Below are 27,686 nucleotides of genomic sequence, written 5' to 3' on the forward strand. Positions count from 1 at the left end.
CACTTAGCTCCGGACAACTGGTTGCATAAATTAGGAATAAGTGGGAGGTATACGTATTTCTCACATTTATCTTATTTAACTCACAGAAATCGAGGCATGGGCGTAAACCACCGTCTTTTTTCTTTACAAAAAAGAACCCCGCTGCCACGGGAGAAACAGAAAGACGAATGTGTCCCTTACGGAGACTCTCGGAAATGTATTCCTTCATCGCAGCCCATTCTGGACCCGAAAGGTTATACAAGTGGGCCTTGGGCAATTTAGCACCTGGAACCAGGTCAATGGCACAATTAAAAGGGCGGTGTGGTCGTAAAACCTCAGCCTCTTTTTCGGAGAAAACATCCGTATAGTCTTTTAGGCACTCCGGAATACCTTCCAGACCCACGGACGACACAAGACACAGTAACCAGACATTTTTCAGAACAATAGGGACCCCATTTAACAATGTCCCGAGATTCCCAATTAATCACAGGATTATGTAATTGTAACCAGGGGAACCCCAACACCAGTCCAGCAGGCAGGTTGTCCATAACAAAACATGAAATATGTTCCTGGTGTAAGGAACTCACTTTAAGGAGAAACTCTTCTGTACGAAATATGACATCATTTTTAGCCAGTGGTGTTTTGTTAATGGCAACAACGTGGATAGGAGTCTCCAGCCTAACTGTCCCTAACTTACACCTGGACATCAAGTCAGAGTCAATAAAGTTCGACGACGATCCGCAATCCACGAAAGCAGAAGTGGGTGTGGAGACACTCCCACAACAAAGTTCCACTTGCAATAACATTTTTGAAAATGGAGAAAAAGATACCTGAGAGCCTGAGTGACCTCCACGACAATCACCCGGGTTCAGTCGCTTGCAGGTTGGTGGACAAGAAGGGCAATCCTTTTTCCAATGTCCGGAATCCCACAGAAAAAAAAGCACTTTCCCAAGTGCCGTTGTCTCTTTCCTTTCTCCTTGAAGTCGATGGTTCCCATCTCCATGGTTTCCAATGTAAGACTGGCTCCCCTTCCTTGAGAAAATAATGGGGTTTGAACCTGCATCATTCCCCTGGCCCGTAGCCTGCGATCCATTCAGGCGGCTTGTGTCATAGCCTCCTCCAGGGAATCAGGCGGAGGGTGGAGAGCCAAGGCATCTTTCAGATGTTCAGACAGGCCTCTATGGAACAAACCCTGGAGGGCGGCATCATTCCAGCAGACCTCAGCAGCCCAGCGTCTGAACTCTGAGCAGAACCACTCGGCTGAGTGCTTCCCCTGACACACGCTCATCACCCTGTCCTCAGCCATACGCATCCGATCAGGCTCATCATAAATATGCCCCAAGGCCTCAAAAAATTCATCCACAGTCATACACTCAGGGGCAGTGGTAGGAAGGGAGAAAGCCCAAACCTGGGGAGCTCCCCTTAACAGAGACATAATGACCCCCACTCTCTGACTTTCATCCCCAGAAGAGTATGGTCTCAATGAAAAAAAAACTTACAGCCCTCCTTGAACACTTTGAATTCCCTTTTATCTCCAGAAAAAGAATCCGGTAACTTAATCGGAGATTCAGGGGAAATTACTGTAACCTCCCGAGCCCCTGATGACAAAACCCCCTGCACAGTGTCAGCGATCAGCTGCTGAGACTGAGCCAGGGCTAGTTGTTACCCCAGGAGTCTCTGAGACATCTGAGTCAGGTGCTTTAACTGCTCAAAAAGAGCATGCATAGGATCCATCACACACATAGGAGAAAGGGAGCAGAGAACAAAAATGGTAACGGTCAGTTATAATGTCAGGATCCTGTCAGCGTCGGCAACTGCCACGGCTGAGCAGGCTGACTTACCCACACTGTGGGAGAGCACGGGGACCAACACGGGAATGAAGGTTTAAACAGACAGGACCTGAGGCACGGAAAATAGTAAGGAGTACCAGGACCTACGATCATGTGACGGTAGGGTCGGGGCTTAGCGTCCTAATACTGCAGATGATGTGCTGTACCTACTGCAGGAATACTTTAGAAGAGGAAAGAAAAATGCAGGTCAGATAAGCAGAAGTCTTACACGAGAGGGTGGTGCGGTACCAAAGGGACGAGCAGAGAATAGTCAAGTCACAAGCCGAGAGTCACACATGAGAGAGAGGTGCGGTACAAAAGGGACAGAACTGGATCAAAACCAAACAAGCAACAAGTTATCAGGCACAAGGCACACGTACACAAGGGGTCAACTAACTCAGCCGAGGGCAGGAGTATAACTGACACCGGACCTAGGTCAAGTGAGCATTAAATAGCCGCCCTCTGCCAGAGAGAGGCAGAAACAATTAACCCTGTCTGACCAGGACGGGCCAAAGCGAAATCGTGTCCTGGATCATGACAATAACCCTCAGTAAATTAATTTATAAAATGGAATCACTTTATGGGGATTTCTACTATTCTGGTTTTTGGTCATTTAGTTATATTAGAGCTTCTGCATATGATGTGTCCAATCTCATCTGGGATCTGTTCCTGCTGTCCAGCTGGAGTAATCTGCTCCCTACTTCAGCCAATTGGAAAGTACCACACTCTACTAAAGCTCAAAGCACATGGCCAGAATCTGCCAGATACAGCGCTGTTCTCCTCAGGTTCAGTCCTCTGTGCTCAGCTTGTGGCTTGTGTATTTGTTTCCTGTTGTGACCGTGGCCCGTTTACTGACTACTCTTGCGTCTTCTGATTCTGTATTCTGTCCTTCTGGTTCTGACCCAGCTACGTGACTATTCTTCTTGCCATCTAACACCACAGAATAGCAGGTAACACCATGGTCCAAGCCTAGGGGTCCCTGTGTAAGTCCAGATTCATGTAATGGCGTTAAAGGGCGATGAGCAAGGCAATCCTTGGGATATGGAAAGCAGAGAAGATAGTGCCAAGCATGTTCATGGAGGACATCTTTTGAGCTGCCAGGTGACCATGAACAGTGCTCCCAATATATTGTGTCTGCAAATTATTCCAGCTAGATCTGCATTCAAATAGCTAAATGGCGCTCCTTCCCTTCTGAACACTGCCATGTGCCCAGACAGTAGTGTACAACCGTATATAGGGTACAGTGCGAAGCTGGAAAATAATTTGTAACATCCATTTGTTTTCTATTATCCTTTGTGAAGAATTCCAAAGTTACCACCACATAAAGTGACACACGTCAGATATTAAAAATGGGGCCTGATTAGGAACTACTGAAATGATCAACCTCAACAGTCTCCATCAGTAATAAATGAGTAACTAGTGGTGAAACCTCTCTGGTGTAATTAGAGTATGGGGCTCGGAGACTTCACAATCTATACTATCCTAAGCTCCAATATTTTCTGTCAGATGAGTTTCAAGAAGAAATATTAGGAATTTAAAGAGAACTGTGTATAAGGCCGGGTCACACGTCCTGATACTTCCAGTACCGATTTTTCTGGTCCATGTGCATAATACTTGGGCACATGTCTGACAACAGTGTGCAGCATCAGTACCACATGTACAGCCGGCAAGGAATAAGCACTACAGTAAGTGCTGTTCCCCGGTGGCAGGTGCTGAAGACGCTCTCATCATTCTCCCCTGCTCTGCCGGCGGGGGGAATGATGAGAGTTATATTAAGGTCAGAATGATGACCGCAGGTGGAGGCTTTTGGGAGTATTACTCTCATCATCCTACACCTGCTGCTAAGAACAGTGACAGCAGGAGCGGATGATGGGAGTATTCCTCACCCGCAACTTGTGCTATAACTAAAAAAATAAATGAAAAAACGGCGTGGGTCCTGCTGTATTTTCAATAACCAGTCTGACAAAACTCACAACTGGGGGCTGCAACCCTCAGCTGTCAGCTTCAGCAAGACTGGTTATCAAGAATAGAGGGGTCCCCACACTGTTTTTTTAATTATTTAAATAAATAATTTAAAACAACGGAGTGTGTGCCCCCCATTTTTGAGAACCAGCCTTGCTAAAGCTGAAAACTGGGGGCTTGTATTCTCAGACTTGTAAGGGGCCATGGATATTGACCCCCCAGTCTAAAAAAAGCAGCCTGCAGCTGCCCATAAAAGGCACATCTATTAGATGCGCCAATTCTTGCCCTTTTCCCAGCTCTTCCCACTTGCCCTGTAGTGGTGGCAAGTGGGGTTCATATTTGTGGGGTTGATGTCACCCTTGTATTATCAGGTGACATCAAGCCCACGGCTTAGTAATGGAGAGGTGTCTATAAGACACCTATCCATTACTAATATTATAGTTATATGGTAAATAAAGACACAGCCAGAATAAAGTCTTTTATTAGAAATAAAACAAAACACAGTTTTCGTTTTTTATTTAAAGATAACAGAGAATTCTCACAGTGATCTGCTGTGAAGTCACTTAGCTTGAACTGTGGTGACCTCATCACTGACTTTTTACCACGGTCCTGAGGTCACTGCGGTTCAGCCTGGCTGGAAACCTCGATGATGTCACTGCTGGTCAATGATGCTGCGCTTGCTCATTCACCAGTGGCTCTCAGCCTGGACAGTTGCATCTTGGCACCGTCCAGGTTGGAAACTAATTATCCCCCAGACATAGATTACGGCGTGGGACAGAACGACAGACAGGAATGGTATATTGTTTTTTTTTTTATTTTTAATACAGGAGAACGAGGTCTTCGGTGGAAGTAGGCGTTAGGTGAGTATAACTGTGTTTGTTATTTTTAATTAAAAAAGAAAAACCGTTTTATTTCTAATAAAATACATTATTCTGGCTGTGTCTTTATTTACCATGTAACTATGAGGTTAGTAATGGATAGACACCTCTCCATTACTAAGCTGTGGGCTTGATGTCACCTGAAAATACAAATGTGACATCAACCCCTCAAATATGAGCCCCACTTGCCACCGCTACAGGGCAAGTGGGAAGACCTGGGAAAACCATTGGAATTGGCGCATCTAATAGATGTGCCTTTTCTGGGCAGGTGAGGGCTGGTTGTTTAATCTGTATTTGTAGTTTTCAGTTAATGAGATTCTCGTGCTTCGGGGTGGGGTGTGGGAGTGGCTGTGGGCGGGGCCTTGTGTGTTGCTCTGTGTAAATAATCATCTGTATTGGCTCATGACACTGATCCTTCAGTGACCTGCCCCCTATTTTACATAAAAAATTACATCCAGAAAAATGTCACTGGCGATGGCGGCACCTGCACAGTAGCATCTATAAGTAAGAGATAGATGTTACTGGACAGGCACCGCCAGTGTCATATGCAAATTTTTTCAAAGATTCACAATAGCCATAGTATTATAGGCTGTTATGAATGCGTGACCGAGGAGGACAACAAAAAGCTAAGTCCCAGAAAACCAGAGAGGTTGGTAACTATGCAGATTGCAGATCCCTGATCCTAACCACACAACTAGCAGTAGCAGTGGAGCGTTCCTACGATGATCTAGATGCCTCGTCACCGCCGGAGGACTACATAAGCCTAAAGCAAGAAAAGGGAAAAAATAACTGCCCCAGAGCAGACACCAAAGGAATAGACAGCCCCCACACATGTATTGACGGTGAAACAAGATGAAAACACAAACACAGGCAGGAAAATAGGCTGAGCAAACGATGGGGCCCAAACTAACTATAAAGGATATGAAAGGAAAGACACTGTCTGCAATCTGCCAAAAACCCTACAAAAATAATGTCCAACACTTCTGATAACAAAATTAACCCAGAAGTCACTAGACTTCTCCCACTATATCAGCACTCTGAAATATTCTGAGACAGAGCAAAAAGATGCCAATCTAATAAGGGACTAAAAAGCAAGTTGGCAAATACAGATAAATAGGAGTAGAAATTCAGCACAGCCCCAGCCGGGGCTGGCTGAACACACAAAAAACTGAATAGACCAACAAAATCAAGTGTGAACATTAGCAAAAACACTTAGCTTGAAAAGGCTGGAACAGAGCTGAAAACCAAAACCTGGAAAGCAGAAGCCATCACCAGCACAGACTAGGGCGTCGGCTGTCTTAAATCCAGTCTGATTCCTTAGCTCCAATTGTCATCCTCATTATCAGGTGGCAGATCTCTACTGATAAAATCAGCCTCACTACCTCCTGTTACCACCAGAGGGAGTCTGGAAGGAGAACTCACTGCTGGTGGACCAGAGAATGAACTCACAACAGTACCCCCCTTGAGGAGGGGTCACCGAACCCTCATCCACGCCACCAGGCCGATCAGGATGGGCCCGGTGAAAAGCACGAACCAATCTATTGGCATGAATATCAGAGGCAGAGACCCAAGAATTATCCTCCTGGCCATAACCCTTCCATTTGACCAAATACTGGAGTCTCCATCTAACCAAACGAGAATCCAATATTTTCTCTACCTCATATTCCATATTGCCTTTAACCAATACAGGGTCAGGAGGTGCTGCCATAGGAACCACAGGCTCAACAAACCTCTTCAACAGTGATTTATGAAATACGTTATGGATCTTGAACGTAACTGGAAGAGCCAATCGAAAAGAAACAGGATTAAGAATCTCCAAAATTTTATAAGGTCCAATAAATCTTGGCTTAAATTTTGGAGATGCAACCTTCATAGGAATATTCTTAGATGACAACCAAACCATATCACCCACTTGAAACCGGGGACCAATGGTCCTACGTCGGTTGGAAAATCGCTGGGCCTTTTCCTGAGAGAGTGACAACTTATCCACTACTTGGTCCCATATCTGCTGCATTCTCTCAACCACAGTGTCCACACCTGGGCAGGACGAAGCGTCCACTTGCCCTGAAGAGAATCGAGGATGAAACCCAAAACTACAGAAAAAGGGTGACATAAAAGTGGCAGAACTAGCTCTATTGTTCAGCGCAAATTCGGCCAAGGGCAAAAATGAAACCCAATCATCCTGATCAGCAGATATAAAACATCTTAAATAAGACTCCAAGGTCTGGTTTATTCTCTCAGTCTGCCCATTAGTCTGGGGATGAAACGCTGAGGAGAAGGATAACTGAATTCCCAGATTGGAACAAAAGGCTTTCCAGAATCTGGAAACAAACTGGGCTCCTCTGTCCGACACAATGTTCTCAGGAATCCCATGTAACCGAACCACCTGTTGTAAAAACAAGGGCACCAACTCAGCAGAAGATGGCAACTTTGGGAATGGTACAAGATGGACTATCTTCGAAAATCTATCACAAATCACCCAGATAACAGTCATTCTCTGAGAAACAGGAAGATCAGAAATAAAATCCATTGAGATAAGGGTCCATGGCCTCTTGGGCAATGGCAGGGGCATCAGCAACCCACTAGAACGAGAACAGGGTTTAGACCGAGAACAAGTCCCACAGAACTGCACAAAATTCCTGACATCACGAGATAAGGCGGGCCACCAAAAAGACCGACTCACCAAATCTCTGGTACCAAAAATACCTGGATGACCAGCTAATGCGGAGCAATGAACTTCAGACATCACTCTCTTTCTCCACTGGTCAGGAACATACAATTTTCCCATAGGGCAACGCTCAGGTTTATCCTCCTGAAATTCCTCCAGGGTGTGTCTCAAATCGGGCGAAATGGCAGAAAGAACTACCCCCTCACCTAGGATGGTAGTAGGCTCAGTCACATTAAGAGAATCAGCAAAGAAACTCCTAGAAAGAGCGTCTGCCTTAACATTCTTAGTGCCCGGAAGAAAAGAGACCACAAAATTAAAACGCGTGAAAAACAAGGCCCATCTAGCCTGTCTAGGATTCAAGCGTTTGGCCGACTCCAGATAAATCAAATTCTTGTGATCGGTGAGGACCACAACTTGATGTCTAGCTCCCTCCAACCAATGTCTCCACTCCTCAAATGCCCACTTCATGGCCAAGAATTCCCGATTCCCCACGTCATAGTTGCGTTCAGATGGGGAGAACTTAGGAGAAAAGAAGGCACAAGGATTCATCTTAGAAGTCACAGGGTCTTTTGGGGACAACACAGCTCCTGAACCAATCTCAGAAGCATCTACCTCCACCTGAAATGTTAAGATTAGGGGGGAGTGGAGAGCCACTCAGACACGACCACAGATCCGTTTTAAAAATATATAATACATATCTTTATTGGGACATACAAACAGATCCTAGACAAACAATGCTAAAGTGTACAGAATGAATCCACGCGATATGGAAAACACAGCGGATCTCCCTAGATCATATAGATAATGTAGTCCAAATAGGACATAAAATTCTCCTCACCAAGATAACGTAAAGACACTCCCTATCACTGGTCCTAGTCACATAGTATACACATACTAATACAAAGTCGATGAATAAATGTAAACAGATATACATGTGCATAAACACTGGAGCAGGACAATGACAGGCAGCAAAAAAACGGTAATAATTACCAAAATGTACGGTGGTGGGTGGGGAGTCACAGGGGAGACCGCACGTGTGCCCCTCACACGTGCGGTCTCCCCTGTGACTCCCCACCCACCACCGTACATTTTGGTAATTATTACCGTTTTTTTGCTGCCTGTCATTGTGTGCAAGGCAGCAATTTCACTCCTGTCGGTCATGGAGGGTGAGGGTTAGAGGGATGTTCCCTCCAATATTTTTCATCTCCCTTACAAGGCCTGTTTGTAATATATAACATATGTAATGGTTACAATGAGGATGCCATACTATGTCTATGTAGTATCATTGTCCTGCTCCAGTGTTTATGCACATGTATATCTGTTTACATTTATTCATCGACTTTGTATTAGTATTATGATCTAGGGAGATCCGCTGTGTTTTCCATATCGCGTGGATTCATTCTGTACACTTTAGCATTGTTTGTCTAGGATCTGTTTGTATGTCCCAATAAAGATATGTATTATATATTTTTAAAACGGATCTGTGGTCGTGTCTGAGTGGCTCTCCACTCCCCCCTAATCTTATAATTGCTGTTTGCGACTGATCTATATTTAGGTCCGAACATTTCAGTGGAGGCATCTAGGTGTAATTCATTATGCCAGGAATATGCCCTCCTGTCTGAGAGTGTTTATGAGTATTTTGCTCCACCTGAAATGGAAGTGAGACATGAGGTTGCCATAAATCTGGAGCTGAAGTAAATCTCCGCTTAAGCTCCTGAAATGCTGAGACAGCCTCAGGAGACCAATTCAGCACATCAGCGCCCTTCTTGGTCAGATCAGTCAGTGGTTTGACAATACCAGAAAAATTACCTATAAATTTACGATAGAAATTAGCAAAACCCAAAAACTTCTGGAGAGCCTTCAAAGAAGTAGGCTGAACCCAATCATAAATGGCCTGTACCTTGGCCGGGTCCATTTCAATAGTCGATGGAGACAAGATAAATCCCAAAAATGAAATCCTCTGTACACCAAAGAGGCATTTCGATCCCTTAACAAACAGGGAATTCTCCCTCAATATCCGGAACACAGTCCGGACATGTTCCACATGAGAATGCCAATCACTAGAAAAGATCAATATATGATCCAGATAGATGATCAAAAACTTATCCACAAGGTCTCGGAAAATATCATTCGTAAAGGACTGGAAGACAGAAGGGGCATTAGTGAGCCCAAAAGGCATCACCAGGTACTCAAAATGTCCCTCCGGAGTATTAAACGCCATCTTCCATTCATTCCTGTGCTTGATGCGAATAAGATTATACGCCCCCCTGAGGTCAAGCTTAGTAAACCAGCAGGCACTCTTAACTCTGGGGAATATATTAGACATCAGAGGTAACGGGTACTGATATTTAACCGTCATCTTGTTAAGGGAACGATAATCAATACACGGTCTTAATGAACCATCTTTCTTGGCCACAAAAAAAAACCCAGTACTTAAAGGTGATGAGGATGGTCTAATATGACCCTTCTCCAACGACTCCTTAATATAGGATCGCATAGCATCATGTTCGGGTACTGATAAGTTGAAAAGCCGACCCTTGGGAAATTTACACCCAGGCATCAACTCAATTGCACAGTCATAACTCCTATGAGGAGGCAAAGACGCAGACTTAGGCCGGTTTCACATTAGCGCTTTTTCAGCGCGCGCACGGCCGGGGGTAGCTCCGCCCCCGAGCCGGCTCTCTGCCCGGCGTGCCCGCCCCTTGCCTGTAGCGCCGCCTCCTAGCGGACAGCGGCGCCTGCGATCGGCGCACCCTATCTTTAGCATAGGGTGCGCAGATCGTGCGCAGGTCGTGCGCTAGTTGCGCTTTGACCTGCGCTGCGCAATTTTGACGGTGCGCCGTGCGCGCCAAAATCCGAAAAGTTCGATTTTGGCGCGCACGGCGCACCGTCAAAAGTGCGCAGCGCAGGTCAAAGCGCAACTAGCGCACGGCCTGCGCACGATCGGCGCACCCTATGCTAAAGATAGGGTGCGCCGATCGCAGGCGCCGCTGTCCGCTAGGAGGCGGCGCTACAAGGAAGGGGCGGGCACGCCGGGCAGAGAGCCGGATCGGGGGCGGAGCTACCCCCGGCCGTGCGCGCGCTGAAAATGCGCTAATGTGAAACCGGCCTAACTCTCACTAAATACATCAGAAAAATCGGCCAGATAATCAGGAATATCATGAGACTGAGGAGAGGTGGAGAAAACAGGAGCGTCCCTAAGAACACATTGACAGCCCCAACTTACCACAGACCCAGATTTCCAATCCAAAACAGGATCATGAGTTTGCAACCAGGGAAAACCCAGAACAATAGTATCATGCAAATTATGCAGCACCAGAAATTTACAATTTTCTTGGTGGTCTGGGGCGACCCGCATTATCACCTGGGTCCCAAACTGAGGTTTATTCTCCACCAAAGGAGTAGCATCAATACCCCTCAAAGGAATAGGCGTCCGCAGAGGCGTCATGGACAAACCACAATGTTTAGCAAAGTCCAAATCCATCAGATTCAACGCTGCTCCAGAATCCACAAAAGCCTTAGTGGAAAACGTGGATAAGGAGCAGATCAGAGTAATTGCCAAAAGGAACTTAGGTTGTACACCACCCACATCAAATGTGTGTGCAAAACGTTTCTCTCATTTAGGGCAGACAGAAATAGTATGAGAGGCGTCTCCACAGAAAAAAACACAGCTTAGTACGCCTTCTAAACTCCCGATGTTGCGCCCTAGACAAAACCCCATCACATTGCATAGGTTCAGACATTTGTTCAAAAGGTGGCAGCGCCTCCCGTTTAGTTTTACGTTCACGTAAACGCTGATCAACTTGAATGGCTAATGACATAGAATTATCCAGACCAGAGGGAACAGGAAATCCCACCATAACATCTTTTACGGTCTCTGATAAACCCTTCCGAAATAGAGCTGCCAATGCACTATCATTCCATGCAGTGGGGACCACCCACTTTCTTAATTTTTGACAGTATAACTCTGCAGAATCCTGACCCTGGTTTAATGCCAACAGGGTTCTCTCAGCTTGATCAACAGCATTAGCTTCATCATACAACAACCCCAAGGCTTGAAAAAATGCATCCACATTAGTCAAAATAGGATTTTCAGGTTTCAGAGAAAAAGCCCAATCCTGGGGATCGCCGCGCAGCAAGGAGATGACAATTTTAACCTGCTGCACAGAGCTCCCCAATGAGTTAGGCTTCAAGGCTAGAAATAATTTACAATTATTCTTAAAATTCAAAAATTTAGACAGATCCCCAGAAAACACATCAGGAGTGGGGATCTTAGGTTCAGCAGCATGTGACTGAATGAGGTAAGTGGAAATTCCCTGCACTTCAGCAGCAAGTTGCTCCACACGATCAGACAATTGCTTAATCTCCATTAGGAAAAAAAAAAAAAAAATCCTCCTACGGCCCCAGAAAAAAAGGAAAAAATATATATAAAAAAAAATTCTGACACTTTTTTTTCTTTCTTTTTTTTAAACAATTTTTTCCTGCTTTTGAGTACCTTAGAATCTGCGGTATGGCTGGTGATTCTGTTATGAATGAGTCACCGAGGAGGACAACAAAAAGCTAAGTCCCAGAAAACCAGAAAGGTTGGTAACTATGCAGATTGCAGATCCCTGATCCTAACCACACAACTAGCAGTAGCAGTGGAGCGTTCCTTCGATGATCTAGACGCCTCGTCACCGCCGGAGGACTACATAAGCCTAAAGCAAGAAAAGGGGAAAACTAACTGCCCCAGAGCAGACCCCAAAGGAATAGACAGCCCCCACACATGTATTGACGGTGAAACAAGGTGAAAACACAAACACAGGCAGGAAAATAGGCTGAGCAAACGATGGGGCCCAAACTAACTATAGAGGAAAGGAAAGGAAAGACACTGTCTGCAATCTGCCAAAAACCCTACAAAAATAATGTCCAACACTTCTGATAACAAAATTAACCCAGAAGTCACTAGACTTCTCCCACTATATCAGCACTCTGAAATATTCTGAGACAGAGCAAAAAGATGCCAATCTAATAAGGGACTAAAAAGCAAGTTGGCAAATACAGATAAATAGGAGTAGAAATTCAGCACAGCCCCAGCCGGGGCTGGCTGAACACACAAAAAACTGAATAGACCAACAAAATCAAGTGTGAACATTAGCAAAAACACTTAGCTTGAAAAGGCTGGAACAGAGCTGAAAACCAAGACCTGGAAAGCAGAAGCAATCACCAGCACAGACTAGGGCGTCGGCTGTCTTAAATCCAGTTTAAGATTCCTGAGGTCCAATCGTCATCCTCATTATCAGGTGGCAGATCTCTACTGATTAAATCAGCCTCACTACCTCCTGTTACCACCAGAGGGAGTCTGGAAGGAGAACTCACTGCTGGTGGACCAGAGAATGAACTCACAACAATAGGCATTATCAACAATAATATCAACACTATTATATGCATTATGAAATAATGGGGGGCAGGTCAGTGAGGGATCAGAGACCTGTCAAAAGCCAATACAGATGAATATGTAAATCAAAAAGAAAAAAATAGAATGGCACTAAGAAACAGTCTACTTACTGGTGGAGTGGGTGGACTCTGAGTCAGCAACACTTTGCATGGTGAAAGCACGGTAGTGAAGGTGCTTGCTTGAAGAAGCACACAAGACAATCCAAAAAAATATGGAAAAAAGCAGCACACGCCGTTTACCGTATCATAAAAAACCCTTTAAAGTCCTTTATTTCAGAAAAGCATACATGGACAAGGTTTGTGAGGGCAGGATAAGTGCAGGCAAGAAACAGGACTATGGCCGTTTTGTGCTGCTTTTTTCCTTATTTTTTGGACAGATGTGATGATTACATATTCATCACATAAAGCCGCGCCCCGAAGCAGGAGAATCTCATTAACTGAAAACTACAAATAAAGATTAAACAACAACCACAAGACGGATTTCATCACCAGGTATCACTGTAATCAGTATAACGGCGCTGACCTGACAGTGTCTGTAGGTTACTGTGCACAATCCTGCTGACAGGGGCACTTTAAATTTAGATCTTAGGCATTTGGAAGAGGTGATGGAGAGATTTTTTTTTAAGACTATCAGGGAGTTACAGACTCACATTTGGCAGGAAGGCCGATCCCACCACAATCAAACTATCATACAGAATGAACAGGTTAAAAAAGACATAGAATAAAAAAATATGTTACATCCCCAACAACAACGTATGTACGAGTTGCCCTCATTTATGGTGGACCATTGGAGCTACTATGAATCCTGACCAGAAGATTAGAGAAAATAATATTGCTCCCCATTTCAGGAGAGATTGTGCAGTAATCTGAATTCCTTAGGATCAGAAACAATGTAATTTATGATGTGGAGTGACTCCATGACACCAGGGCTGGAGCCAACACATCTCCTGCAGGCGGGAATAAATGTATATTCCAGCCATCAGCCACGCACAGCTTAGAGATCTATCATGGCACAGGTGGAATGTTTGTCCTGGAGATTATCACAATCCTCCTTGAAATTACCGTATTTTTTGGACTATAAGACGCACCTAGGTTTTACAAGCAGAAATTAGGGAAAAAAAATGAAGCAAAAAATGTGGTCAATTCTGTACTTAATATCCCCTATCCTGGTATATATGGCCCCCTCATCCCCATTCTGATACCAATGGTCCCCCTCATCCCCTATCCTGGTATATATGGCCCCCTTATCCCCTATCCTGGTATACATGGATCCCTCATCCCTATCCTGGTATGCATGGCCCCCCTCATCTCCATCCTGGTATACATGGATCCCTCATCCCTATCCTGGTATACATGGCCCCCTTATCCCCTATCCTGGTATACATGGATCACTCATCCCTATCCTGGTATGCATGGATCCCTCATCTCCATCCTGGTATACATGATCCCTCATCCCTATCCTGGTATACATGGATCCCTCATCCCTATCCTGGTATGCATGGCCTCATCCCTATCCTGGTATGCATGCCCCCTCATTCCTATCCTGACAGGAATGATCACCCTCATCCCTATCCTGGTATACATGGCCCCCTTATCCCCTATCCTGGTATACATGGATCCCTCATCCCTATCCTGGTATGCATGGATCCCTCATCTCCATCCTGGTATACATGGATCCCTCATCCCTATCCTGGTATACATGGATCCCTCATCCCTATCCTGGTATGCATGGCCTCATCCCTATCCTGGTATGCATGCCCCCTCATTCCTATCCTGACAGGAATGATCACCCTCATCCCTATCCTGGTATACATGGCCCCCTTATCCCCTATCCTGGTATACATGGATCCCTCATCCCTATCCTGGTATGCATGGATCCCTCATCTCCATCCTGGTATACATGGATCCCTCATCCCTATCCTGGTATACATGGATCCCTCATCCCTATCCTGGTATGCATGGATCCCTCATCTCCATCCTGGTATACATGGATCCCTCATCCCTATCCTGGTATGCATGGCCTCATCCCTATCCTGGTATGCATGCCCCCTCATTCCTATCCTGACAGGAATGATCACCCTCATCCCTATCCTGGTATGCAGGGCCCCATCCTCATCCTGGTATTGTGAAGTACAGTATTTAGATGTATGGGACATCTTGTTCTCAAAGACTCCATTTTTGTGTTTGCGACGCCATTTTGTTGTTCACGAGTTAAATTTTGTAACTAGGGGAATGTTCAAGGCTGTAATGAAACCAGACTGTTCCAGCTTGCACGAGATATGAGACCCTGATGAATGTGCTATTGTTCTATTCTCTACATCATGTAACTAGGGACATATTCCGATTTTCTTGCAAAACTATTGGCTTATAAAGTAAATGTATTACGACGATGCTATTGGTAGCTGAGTATTTTGCATAATTAAGCAAAATACTATAAAAGGGTGACATAATAAACGGGTTTAGTGATCTGCCTTGATCCTCCCATACAGAGGCATATGTCTCCGTCTGGCCATTCCCAGTTGCTAGCAATGCCCCGTGGATTAATTTGGAAATCACTTGGTCCACCGTGAAGGGTTAATTTAGCCCTCCCTCTATAGCTCCCCAACAGCAGGTATGCATAGCCACATCTCATCCTAGTATGCATGGTCCCATCCCTATCTTGGTATGCATGGTCCCATCCCTATCCTGGTATGTAGGGCCCCCATCTTTTCCTGGAATGCATAGCCGCATCTCGTCCTAGTATGCATGGTCCCATCCCTATCCTGTTATGCAGGGCCCCAGCTCATCCTGGTATGCAGGGCCCCAGCTCGTCCTGGTATGCAGGGCCCCATCCTTATAAGTAGCCCCCACCCCCATCCTGGTATGCAGGGTCCGCCATCCCTATCCTGGTATGCATGGACCCCCATCCTTATCCTGGTATGTATGGGCCATTCTCATCCTGGTATGCAGTGCCCCATCACAAAACATTAAAAAAAACAAACCATTACACTTACCTACCCGGCGCTCCCTCACAGCGTCCTGCTCCGGTGCCAGCAACTGCTATATACTTGTAAGCAGTGCTGAGAACAGTGAATATTCATGAATATTCATTTCTCTTAAGTAGCGGCACACGTGACCGCCGGTAGCAGCAGGAAGCCGGTGGCTGACACTGCGCGCTACTGAAGAGCAATGAATACTCACTGCCCTTTGTGTGCACAGTCCTGGCAGCTGTGCTCTGCTTGTGAGCAGCACATGACGTCCCTGCCATGTGCTGCTTACAAAGATATAGCAGTTGCTGGCACCGGAGCAGGACGCTGAGAGGGAGCGCAGGGTAGGTAGTGTCATGGTTTGTTTTTTAATGTTTCCTGATGGGGCCATGCATACCAGGATGGGGATGGGGGTGTGGGCCAATTAAGGATGGGGCCACGTATACCAGGACCGGGGTTGGGGGCTAATCATATCAAGATACTATTATTAAAGAGAAATGAATATTCATTGCCCTCCAAGCCCATGGGCGTGGAATGCAGTGAATATTCATTTCTCTTTAGCCACAGCAACAGGAGTTAGCCGCAGCCACTGGCTCCAGCCTTGTGTGACCCGCTGCTCCGCCGATGCCGTTCCCCCACCTCCCCACCACAGCCAGAGCCAGTACATCCGGACTATAAGACGCACCCCCCCATTTTACTCCACATTTTTGAAGGAAAACAGTGCGTCACATAGTCCGAAAAATAAGGTAGATTTTATACAAATTGAAAAGTCAGGATAAAGGGAAACTCTGCTGTTATTGGACAGAAATTCACACTTGGCCTCACTGCACATTTACTGTTGTCGCTCATAAAAGGGAAGTTTGGCCAGAAAGACTGGACCTGGTCTTGTAGGGACCATGAGACATTCAGCAGCACAGAAGGGAGAGAAGATTCATCCGATAAGATCTCAGGGATCTAGGAAGCCAACAGCATCATTACCCTCCGCTTTCTCTTACAGGCCCAGCATAATATTTTTCTCCAAGTGATTTTCTATCTTGTCAGCACATTCTACGTACGCTGTCATTTGGCTTTATAGTTACAGATCTGGGCAGGTAACGGTCAGCGTCTCCTAATGTGAAGTAGAGAATGGCTAATGAAATCAATTATTAAACCTTATATAAGTCAGTTCAGATATGGTGTACCAAGATGGCGTCTGTGTCTTCAGACAACACCCTGGAAGGAATCCTGGGAATGCAGAAGCTGAGATACTGGATACCATATATGGAAGTGAAGCTGAAATGGACCTATCATAGACTGACACTGGCTCCTCAGAAGATTGTGTGACACCCATTTCCTGTCTCTCTGTCATAAGAATAAACTTCAGTTGTGTGCAAGCCTTTGCTGAGAAAGGAGTAGACATCTAACTCTGTGTTCAGTGTGACTCTTTAAGTGCGCACTCGACCTATATAGGGTCAGGAACAAGCAATCATATAGATCTCGCTTTAAGGGATCACCCTCACACTAATCCCAGGAGGTAGGTGGATCCACCAGGTTGTAAGTTCTATAGAAAAGGGCTTTCAACGCCCAAAGTCATTAGAACAGTTTTGGGTGGAGGAGAATATTGTGGTCTAGAGGGAAAATGGTGATCATGGTAATACGGCCGGACTACACCACCGATAAAGCAGCCACAGCCGGTGACTGAGAGGAATATGTGACTTCTCTGCATTCAGTGGTTACTACTCACCTGGGTAGTCATATGTGGGAATCTCCTCTTTACACCACTCATCACCCCTCACATATGTCTCTGTAGTATTAATATGGGTCAGATCTTCACCCTGAAACAAATATTGTAAAAGTCACAGACAGATGGAGAAGTCCCATCTATGATCAGCTCTAATCCTGCCATCTCCACCGTTCTCATTACACAAGTATAACACATATAATACTGGTGGATAAAACAAGACTGAGCACAAGACCTTCACAGCCATCTACACTTCATAGGGGAGATCTCCTGACACCTCTCCATCTACCTGATGATCCTGAGGAGCACTGGGATCTTCTTGGTTACAGTCCTGTGGAAGAAGAGGACGGGGACATCTCTCTGGTGTTGTCCTCTTACTGGATAGATCTGGAGGAAACACATGCAGGGACTGAATTCATTCTCTACATACAGATAATTATAGGCCGTGTGTATTTAGTCCTGTCTATTACCTGGTGATGTGAGGGGCTGGGGAACCTCCATTATAACGTTCTTGTACAGATCTCTGTGTCCTTCTAAATACTCCCACTTCTCCATGGAGAAATAGACAGCGACATCCTGACATCTTATAGGAACCTGACACATACAATGATACCATCATCCCCCGAACCCTTCATAGTGTTATTGTATAATGTCCCAGCATTCCCAGCAGTGTCACCTCTCCAGTCAGCAGCTCAATCATCTTGTAGATGAGTTCTAGGATCTTCTGGTCATTGATGTCCTCATGGATCAGGGGGTGAGGTGGAGGCCCCGTGATTGGGCTCAGGGGTCTTCCCCATCCCTCAGACACAGGGTCCTGACAGCGCTCACTAGAGGTCTTCTTCACCACTGTGTAATCCTGGTAATGGAGAGACACATTAATAAATCTCACTACAGACATTTCCAGAGTCCTCACCTCTCCAGTTCTGTCCATCTGTTATTCCCATAGATAAGAATGATGTAATATGACGTTATCAGATTCTCTCACCTCTCCAGTGAGACGGAAGAGGATCTCTAGGGTGAGGTGTAATATCCTCTCCGCCATCTTGTCTCTGTCCATATCCATCTTTGATGGGTAAATCAGGAAAATTCTCTTTTGTAGAAGATCTTCACTGAGAGGATCCGATATTGTAGAGACCTGAATGAGAAGAAGATGATCCGTTGTAACATCATAAGAATCCTGTGTAATAATACACTTACTGGAGATAATAAGGGAAACATATGAGGAGATTTATTATCTTACAGGGTTTAGTTTTCTTCCCTGACATCTACTAATAAAACCTATATATTTAGGCCACAGACAACAAGCAGTTTCCTCCTCGGAGTCGGCAGCTGAACACGTTCCTCATAGACTCCTCTTCCATAACGCTAATTCTCGTCTCTGTGAAGGGCCGTACAGTCACATAATAGAAAACATTAGCAGAATTGCTGTCTTTTTCTACATCCTACCTCACAAACAGCAGAATAAAAAGCGATTAATAACAAGTCCTACATGTCCCCCAAACTACTCTGCTAAATCCCCTCTGGCTCCGTGGCTGATGGTTCGGGGGCCCTGATGGTTATTATTCACTTTGCTGCTATAATATAAGGTGAAGCCACAAGACCCTTGCAGACCAGTGCTGAGGCTGACGGAGACCCCCGGAGCCACAACACCCCTACAGCCCAGTGCTGAGACTGACGGAGACCCACCGAGCCACAAGACCACTGCAGCCCAGTGCTGAGACTGGCAGAGACCCCCGGAGCAAAAATATCACTGCAGGCCAGTGCTGAGACTGACGGAGACCCCTTGAGCCGCAAGACCACTGCAGCCCAGCGCTGAGTCTGGCGGAGACCCGCGGAGCCACAAGACCATTGCAGCCCAGTTGTAAGACTGGCAGAGACCCCCCGGAGGCACAAGACCACTGCAGCCCAGTGCTAAGACTGGCAGAGACCCCCGGAGCCACAAGACCACTGGAGCCTAGTGCTAAGACTGAAAGAGACCCCCCGGAGCCACAAGACCACTGCAGCCCAGTGATAAGACTGGCAGAGACAACCAGAGACACAAGATCTCTGCAGCCCAGTGCTGAGACTGACAGAGACCCCCCCAGAGCCACAAGACCACTGCAGCCCAGTGCTAAGACTGGCAGAGACTCCCAGAGCCACAAGACCACTGGAGCCCAGTGCTGAGACTGACGGAGACCCCGGGAGACCTAAGACTATTGCAGTCTAGTGCTCAGACTGGCAGAGACCCCCGGAGCCACAAGACCACTGCAGTCCAGTGCTGAGAATAACAGAGACCCCAGGAGCCACAAGACCTCGGCAGCCTAGTGCTAAGACTGACAGAGACCCCCCGGAGCCACAAGACCACTGCAGCCCAGTGATAAGACTGGCAGAGACCCCCAGAGACACAAGACCTCTGCAGCCCAGTGCTAAGACAGATGGAGATCCACCGAGCAACAAGAACACTGCAGCCCAGTGCTGAGACTGGCAGAGACCCCTGGAGCCAAAAGACCACTGCAGCCCAGTGCTGAGACTGACAGAGACCCCTTGAGCCACAAGACCACTGAAACCTAGCGCTGAGTCTGACAGAGAAGCCTGGAGCCACAAGACCATTGCAGTCCAGTGCAAAGACTGGCAGAGACCCCTGGAGCCAAAAGACCACTGCAGCCCAGTGCTGAGACTGAGGGAGACCCCAGGAGCCACAAGACCCCTGCAGCCCAGTGCTGAGACTGGCAGAGACCCCCCAGGACCCACAAGACCACAGCAGCCCAGTGCTGAGACTGGCAGAGACCCCCGGAGCCACAAGACCCCTACAGCCCAGTGCTGAGACTGGCAGAGACCCCCGGAGCCACAAGACCACTGCAGCCCAGTGCTGAGACTGGCAGAGACGCCCAGAGCCACAAGACCATTGCAGCCCAGTGCTGAGACTGGCAGAGACCCCCGGAGCCACAAGACCACTGCAGCCCAGTGCTGAGACTGGCAGAGACCCCCGGAGCCACAAGACCATTGCAGCCCAGTGCTGAGACTGGCAGAGACCCCCGGAGCCACAAGACCTCTGCAGCCCAGTGCTGAGACTGGCAGACACCCCCAGGAGCCACAAGACCACTGAAGCCAAGTGCTGAGACAGGCAGAGACCCCCAGAGCCACAAGACCACTAGAGCCCAGTGCTGAGACTGACGGAGACCCCCGGGAGACATAAGACCATTGCAGTCTAGTGCTCAGACTGGCAGAAACCTCCGGAGCCACAAGACCACTGCAGTCCAGTGCTGAGATTGAGAGAGACCCCAGGAGCCACAAGACCCCAGCAGCCTAGTGCTAAGACTGAAAGAGACCCCCCGGAGCCACAAGACCACTGCAGCCCAGTGAGAAGACTGGCAGAGACCCCCGGAGACACAAGACCTCTGCAGCCCAGTGCTGAGACAGACGGAGACCCACCGAGCCACAAGACCACTGCAGCCCAGTGCTGAGACTGGCAGAGACCCCCGGAGCCAAAAGACCACTGCAGCCCAGTGCTGAGACTGACGGAGACCCCTTGAGCCACAAGATCACTGCAACCTAGCGCTGAGTCTGACAGAGAAGCCTGGAGCCACAAGACCATTGCAGTCCAGCGCAAAGACTGGCAGAGACCCCTGGAGCCACAAGACCACTGCAGCCCAGTGCTGAGACTGAGGGAGACCCCAGGAGCCACAAGACCCCTGCAGCCCAGTGCTGAGACTGGCAGAGACCCCCCCGGACCCACAAGACCACTGGCGCCCAGTACTGAGACTGACGGAGACCCCCGGGAGACATAAGACCATTGCAGTCTAGTGCTCAGACTGGCAGAAACCTCCGGAGCCACAAGACCACTGCAGTCCAGTGCTGAGAATAACAGAGACCCCAGGAGCCACAACACCCTGGCAGCCTAGTGATAAGACTGACAGAGACCCCCCAGAGCCACAAGACCACTGCAGCCCAGTGATAAGACTGGCAGAGACCCCCGGAGACACAAGACCTCTGCAGCCCAGTGCTGAGACAGACGGAGACCCACCGAGCCACAAGACCACTGCAGCCCAGTGCTGAGACTGGCAGAGACCCCCGGAGCCAAAAGACCACTGCAGCCCAGTGCTGAGACAGACGGAGACCCACCGAGCCACAAGACCACTGCAGCCCAGTGATAAGACTGGCAGGGACCCATGGAGACACAAGACCTCTGCAGCCCAGTGCTGAGACAGACGGAGACCCACCGAGCCACAAGACCACTGCAGCCCAGTGCTGAGACTGACAGAGACCCCCGGAGCCAAAAGACGACTGCAGCCCAGTGCTGAGACTGACGGAGACCCCTTGAGCCACAAGACCACTGCAGCCCAGTGCTGAGACTGGCAGAGACCCCCCGGACCCACAAGACCACTGCAGCCCAGTGCTGAGACTGGCAGAGACCCCCGGAGCCACAAGACCCCTACAGCCCAGTGCTGAGACTGGCAGAGACCCCCAGAGACACAAGACCACTGCAGCCCAGTGCTGAGACTGGCAGAGACCCCCGGAGCCACAAGACCCCTGCAGCCTAGTGCTGAGACTGGCAGAGACCCCCGGAGCCACAAGACCACTGCAGCCCAGTGCTGAGACTGGCTGAGACCCCCAGAGCCACAAGAACACTGCAGACCAGTGCTGAGAGTAGCAGAGAACCCCGGAGCATCGGTGCTGGAGACACAGGGAATGTATCAGTTCATGCTAATTATTTATACATTCTTAGAAATCCCCTGTAGTGTCTGTTCACACCCGCCATTTTTGCTGTGGATTGATCTACAGTGTTGGCAGGAAATATTCTGCTTTTTTGCAGCCTTTTCACTTGCATTTTTGTGTCCCATTCATTTGAACAGGGAAAAAAACGCTGCAGAAATGCTGAATGATGATGTGCAACGGATTTATAAAAAAAGTATCTTCTGGCCGGTGTCTGTGTCTGGCCGCTGTCCGTGTCTACCCAGTGTCTGTGTCTGGCCGGTGTCCATGTCTGCCCGCTGTCCGTGTCTGCCCACTGTCTGTGTCTGCCCGGTGTCCGTGTCTGGATGCTGTCCGTGTCTGGATGCTGTCCATGTCTGGCCGGTGTCCGTGTTTGCCCGGGGTCCGTGTCTGGATGCTGTCCATGTCTGGCCGGTGTCCGTGTCTGCCCGGTGTCCGTGTCTGGATGCTGTCCGTGTCTGGATGCTGTCCGTGTCTGGATGCTGTCCATGTCTGGCCGGTGTCCGTGTTTGCCCGGGGTCCGTGTCTGGATGCTGTCCATGTCTGGCCGGTGTCCGTGTTTGCCCGGGGTCCGTGTCTGGATGCTGTCCATGTCTGGATGCTGTCCGTGTTTGGCCGCTGTCCGTGTCTGCCTGCTGTCCGTGTCCGTGTCTGGCCGCTGCACTGGGACAGGCCGGAATAGTATAGTAGACGGCATTATTCCACACAATAGGATATTAAGCCCTGTTCACACTGCGCTTCTGCAGTGCATCCGGGGGCTCTGCCTGAATCCATCTAAAATAGGATTCACATAAATCCCTGTTGGGGCCACAGGCGGCACTGACACCAGCAGAGGTCAAAGGAATTTGCTTTTTTTCTGTAATTGAATGATTTATTTCCTTAGGCCGGTGCACACGATCAGGAATTGGCAGCGCTTTGGACGCAGCACACGTCCGCTGCCGGCTACTGAACACAGGTGACTCCACATGTGATCCCCGAACCGTGTGGATTCTCCGCATACAATACATTGTACGGGTGAGGTTTATTGCGTCTCTGCAAGATAAATAGACATGTTGTGATCTGGAAAGACGCCGCCGCATGTCCGTCTCTAAGGATAGGGAATGTAGATTGTGAGCCTCATTGGGGACAATGCCACTAATGTCTGTAAAGCGCTGTGGAATTAGTAGCGCTATATAAATGAGTAAATATAAATATATAAACTGCGGGGGTTCTGGCCTTTCACAAAATGTCGGCAGAGCCCCCGCAGCACCGTACACCTGCAGCGACACTACACCTATTATGGCGACACTACAATTACAGAACTATACAGTTGTGGCCAAAAGTATTGACACCCCTGCAATTCTGTCAGATAATACTCAGTTTCTTCCTGAAAATGATTGCAAACACAAATTCTTTGGTATTATCTTCATTTAATTTGTCTTAAATGAAAAAAACACAAAAGAGAATGAAGCAAAAAGCAAAACATTGATCATTTCACACAAAACTCCAAAAATGGGCCAGACAAAAGTATTGGCACCCTCAGCCTAATACTTGGTTGCACAACCTTTAGCCAAAATAACTGCGACTAACCGCTTCCGGTAACCTTCAATGAGTTTCTTACAATGCTCTGCTGGAATTTTAGACCATTCTTCTTTGGCAAACTGCTACAGGTCCCTGATATTAGAAGGGTGCCTTCTCCAAACTGCCATTTTTAGATCTCTCCACAGGTCTTCTATGGGAATCAGGTCTGGACTCATTGCTGACCAACATAGAAGTCTCCAGTGCTTTCTCTCAAACCATTTTCTAGTGCTTTTTGAAGTGTGCTTTGGGTCATTGTCCTGCTGGAAGACCCATGACCTCTGAGGGAGACCCAGCTTTCTCACTCTGGGCCCTACATTATGCTGCAAAATTTGTTGGTAGTCTTCATACTTCATAATGCCATGCACATGGTCAAAGCAGTCCAGTGCCAGAGACAGCAAAGCAACCCCAAAACATCAGGGAACCTCCGCCATGTTTGACTGTAGGGACCGTGTTTTTTTCTTTGAATGCCTCTTTTTTTCTTCTGTAAACTCTATGTTGATGCCTTTGCCCAAAAAGCTCTACGTTTGTCTCATTTGACCAGAGAACATTCTTCCAAAACGTTTTAGGCTTTTTCAGGTAAGTTTTGGCAAACTCCAGCCTGGCTTTTTTATGTCTCGGGGTAAGACGTGGGGTCTTCCTGGGTCTCCTACCATACAGTCCCTTTTCATTCAGATGCCGACGGATAGTACGGCTTGACACTATTGTACCATCGAACTGCAGGGCAGCTTGAACTTGTTTGGATGTTAGTCGAGGTTCTTTATCCAACATCTGCACAATCTTGCGTTGAAATCTCTTGTCAATTTTTCTTTTCCGTCCACATCTAGGGAGGTTAGCCACAGTGCCATGGGCTTTAAACTTCTTGATGACACTGCACACGGTAGACACAGGAACATTCAAATTGCTTCCTCACAATCGTCACCTTCCCACTCACTCTCAACTTCTAACCTGACTGTAGGGAGAAAGAGAGAGAGAAGGGGGGCTGGAGGGGGGTTTGGGAGAGACGCTCCGGGACTACAGAGGATGCACAGCCTTATTCACTGCTGTACACCCTCTACTATAGAGCAAAATTGGGATTTATATCATTGTAACCGGTTGTTGTATTGTTTACTGGTTTTTATTTTTTATTGTTTTTCTCACAATGTTTGTACAAGAAAAACAAAATGTTAGTAATTCTTTGTTTTGTTCAATAAAAATGATCTGATTGAAAAAAGAAAGGCGATAAAGTTGCTAATAGATGAAACGTATAGAAAATACCAAGATCACATGAGAAGGTGCTCGTATGAATTCACTGATAAATATGGTCGCTCATTGGCAAGGAGGTTATATCCATGCATGCAAGGGACATACATATCCAAAATAGAAGGGGCACCCGGGCCAGAAAAGCATAACCCCTCTGACACAGCTGAGGCATGTTGTTGCTATTATAGCTCGCTCTATTATATCCATGGACAATACCACGACATGCCACCTAATATTCTGGAAAGACAAATTGACAAATATATTATGGACGCTGCTCTTCCTTCCTTACAGACCCCTGAGCAGGAGGAACTAGACAAAGCTGTCACTGAGGAAGAGATCGGAGAGGCCATTAAATCATTCCCTATCGGGAAGAGCCCTGGGCCGGATGGAGGCAATAATAGATTTTATAAGATGTTTGCACCCCAGTTATTACCATTTTAGGAGAAGTGTTCAGTAATATCTCAGAAGACTCCCTCTCTGCCCCTTAATTACTTGAGGCTGACATAACATTGTTACTGAAAGCCTGGAGAAGAAACAAATGTCTGCCCTAATTTTCATCCAATATCAATAATTACTGTAGATGTGAAGATATTCTCTAAAGTGATTACAGCCCGGCTCTCCCACTACCTGCCCCCAATTGTTACCAACCATCAGGTTGGCTTTATTAAGGACAGAGAAGCTCGTGAGAAAACATTGTTATTAATGTCACATGCGGAAACCCCGGGGATCCCAATGTGCCTTGTTTCTGCCGACACTGAAGAAGCGTTGGACACAGAGCCCGGACTTTCTTGAAGGTCACCCTACGACATATTGATATCATCTATCATTCTCTCCTTATACACTGACCCTAAACTGATAATTAGGGGAGACGGCCTTCTATCTGACACATTCTCTATTAATAATGCGACGGGGCGAGGGCGCCCCTCATCACTTCTCCTATACACACCGGTGATTGAGCAGTTAGTGGTGGCATTACGTATAAATCCCGATATTAGTGGGTTACTATAGGCTCACAGCTCTATACACTCGCTCTATACACAGGTGACTTGTGGCTCTATGTTTCACCCTCAATGGTCTCATTTCCCTCTGTAATAAAGGAATTCGGAGAATTCGGCCATGGAAGGAATTTTATAGTCAACTACTCTAAATCAGAAGCCATGAACATAACGCTGAACTGACAAAACTAATTTCTAACTTTCCCTGTAAGTGGCAGAAAGGCGCAATTAACCCCTTCATGCTGCGGCCCATTTTCGTTTTTTTGTTTCTATTTTTTCCTTCCCTTCTTCCCAGAGCCATAACTCTTTATCTCTCTGTCCACATAGACATATGAGGGCTTGATGTTTGCGGGGCGAGTTGTACTTTTCAATGACTCCCTTAATTTTACCACATAGTGTACTCAAAAACGAGGAAAAAATTCCAAGTGTGGTGAAATTGTGAAAAAAACAATTCTGACATTGTTTATTGTGAATTGTTTTTGTACATTTTGTGGTATAATTGACCATGTAATATGATTCTCCTCATCACTATGATTACGGCAACACCGAACATGTCCAGTTTTTATTATTCTTTTAATGGAGAAAAAAAATCTGAGGTTTGGAAAGAAACATTTTTGGAGCAGTTTCTCCATTTCCCGAGACCCGTAACATTGTTATTTTCCTCTGGTGGAGCTGTATGATGGATTATTTTCTGCAGGACGAGATAACGTTTTTATTAGTACAATTGTGATCGCTCGTTACAGCATTTTTTGTGGAATTGTGCCATCCATAAATACGTAATTTTGTCATTCTCACATTTTTCCTATTTCCGGTGTTTACTGATCGGGTTAATTGTTTTTTTATGTTTTTTACAGAGGGGTAAAAGACACACAGGCCGTGCTGTACAAAAACAACAGATAATGTAACAAAAAAGAACAGCGAGCACTGAAGGAGATAAAAACTGCCAAGATCCTGTTATTAGAGAAGCCGATAAAGGCAATAATGTAGTGTTAGTAGCAATGGACAATATAGTAAGGAGCAGAAAGACAGCGATCAGAGAGCAGCACAGAGAAAAACAAGCGCTGATCCCACAAATAACGAGAAGGAACAACTAAGATCTTCTCTGAGATTTCACATAGAGAAGGGACGATTGTCTAAGGAATACCAGAGAAACTCTTCCCTGAATTTCCACACAAGCCGCATTGGTGTTATATTCCTAAAGTCCACAAAGACGCAGCGCCCCCACCAGGCCGCCCGATAGTGTGTGGGGTCGGATCAGTAACAGAATCTTTATCTACATTTATAGACCGGTGTCTGAGACCATTACTGAGAATAGCACCTGCTCACATCAAGGACACCGGAGATTTATAGAGAATTGTGTCCGATATAGATTGGCAGGAGGGTTATAAATTGGCTTTGATCGACGTCAGGAGCTTGTATGCACGAATTCCACAAATCACAGGACTGGAAGCAATAAAAAATCTATGGAAAAAACTGCTGAAACAGAAGAGTATATTGGATTCATCCTGGAAAGCCTGAATGTTATATTGTCCCATAAGGCCTTCTCTTCTGGGGGCAGCTGGTCCACCCAGATGACGGGGACAGCGATGGGGGCGCTGGATGCTGCAGTTTCACTAATTTGTTCTTGCCAGACTTTGAAAATAAATATATTTATAGTGTAAAAGCCCCCCCTGACACCTCCGTGTGGACCACCGGTACGTGGATGATGTGTTTCTGGTGTGGGCTGGGACAGAAAGGGGTTAATGATTTCATTACATATTTA

At 46.9% G+C, this 27,686-nt stretch overlaps 1 protein-coding gene across 1 annotated transcript in view; it reads right to left on the reverse strand.

Annotated features, from left to right (window-relative positions):
- The window catches only part of LOC141082463 (uncharacterized), a 30,411-nt gene extending 4,972 nt beyond the window's left edge, over window positions 1-25,439 (reverse strand). The window contains exons 1-4 of the mRNA XM_073566403.1: window positions 25,422-25,439; window positions 18,115-18,294; window positions 17,946-18,032; window positions 17,442-17,532 (exon numbers count right to left, since the gene is read on the reverse strand). Coding sequence (XP_073422504.1) covers window positions 17,442-17,532; window positions 17,946-18,032; window positions 18,115-18,294; window positions 25,422-25,439 — 376 coding nt within the window. The remainder of the gene's footprint in view (window positions 1-17,441; window positions 17,533-17,945; window positions 18,033-18,114; window positions 18,295-25,421) is intronic.
- Between the last annotated feature and the right edge of the window lie 2,247 nt (window positions 25,440-27,686).

This window comes from Dendrobates tinctorius, unplaced genomic scaffold (genome assembly GCF_039654945.1).
Source record: "Dendrobates tinctorius isolate UK_male_01 unplaced genomic scaffold, ASM3965494v1 ptg000017l, whole genome shotgun sequence".
Classification (NCBI taxonomy): domain Eukaryota; kingdom Metazoa; phylum Chordata; class Amphibia; order Anura; family Dendrobatidae; genus Dendrobates; species Dendrobates tinctorius.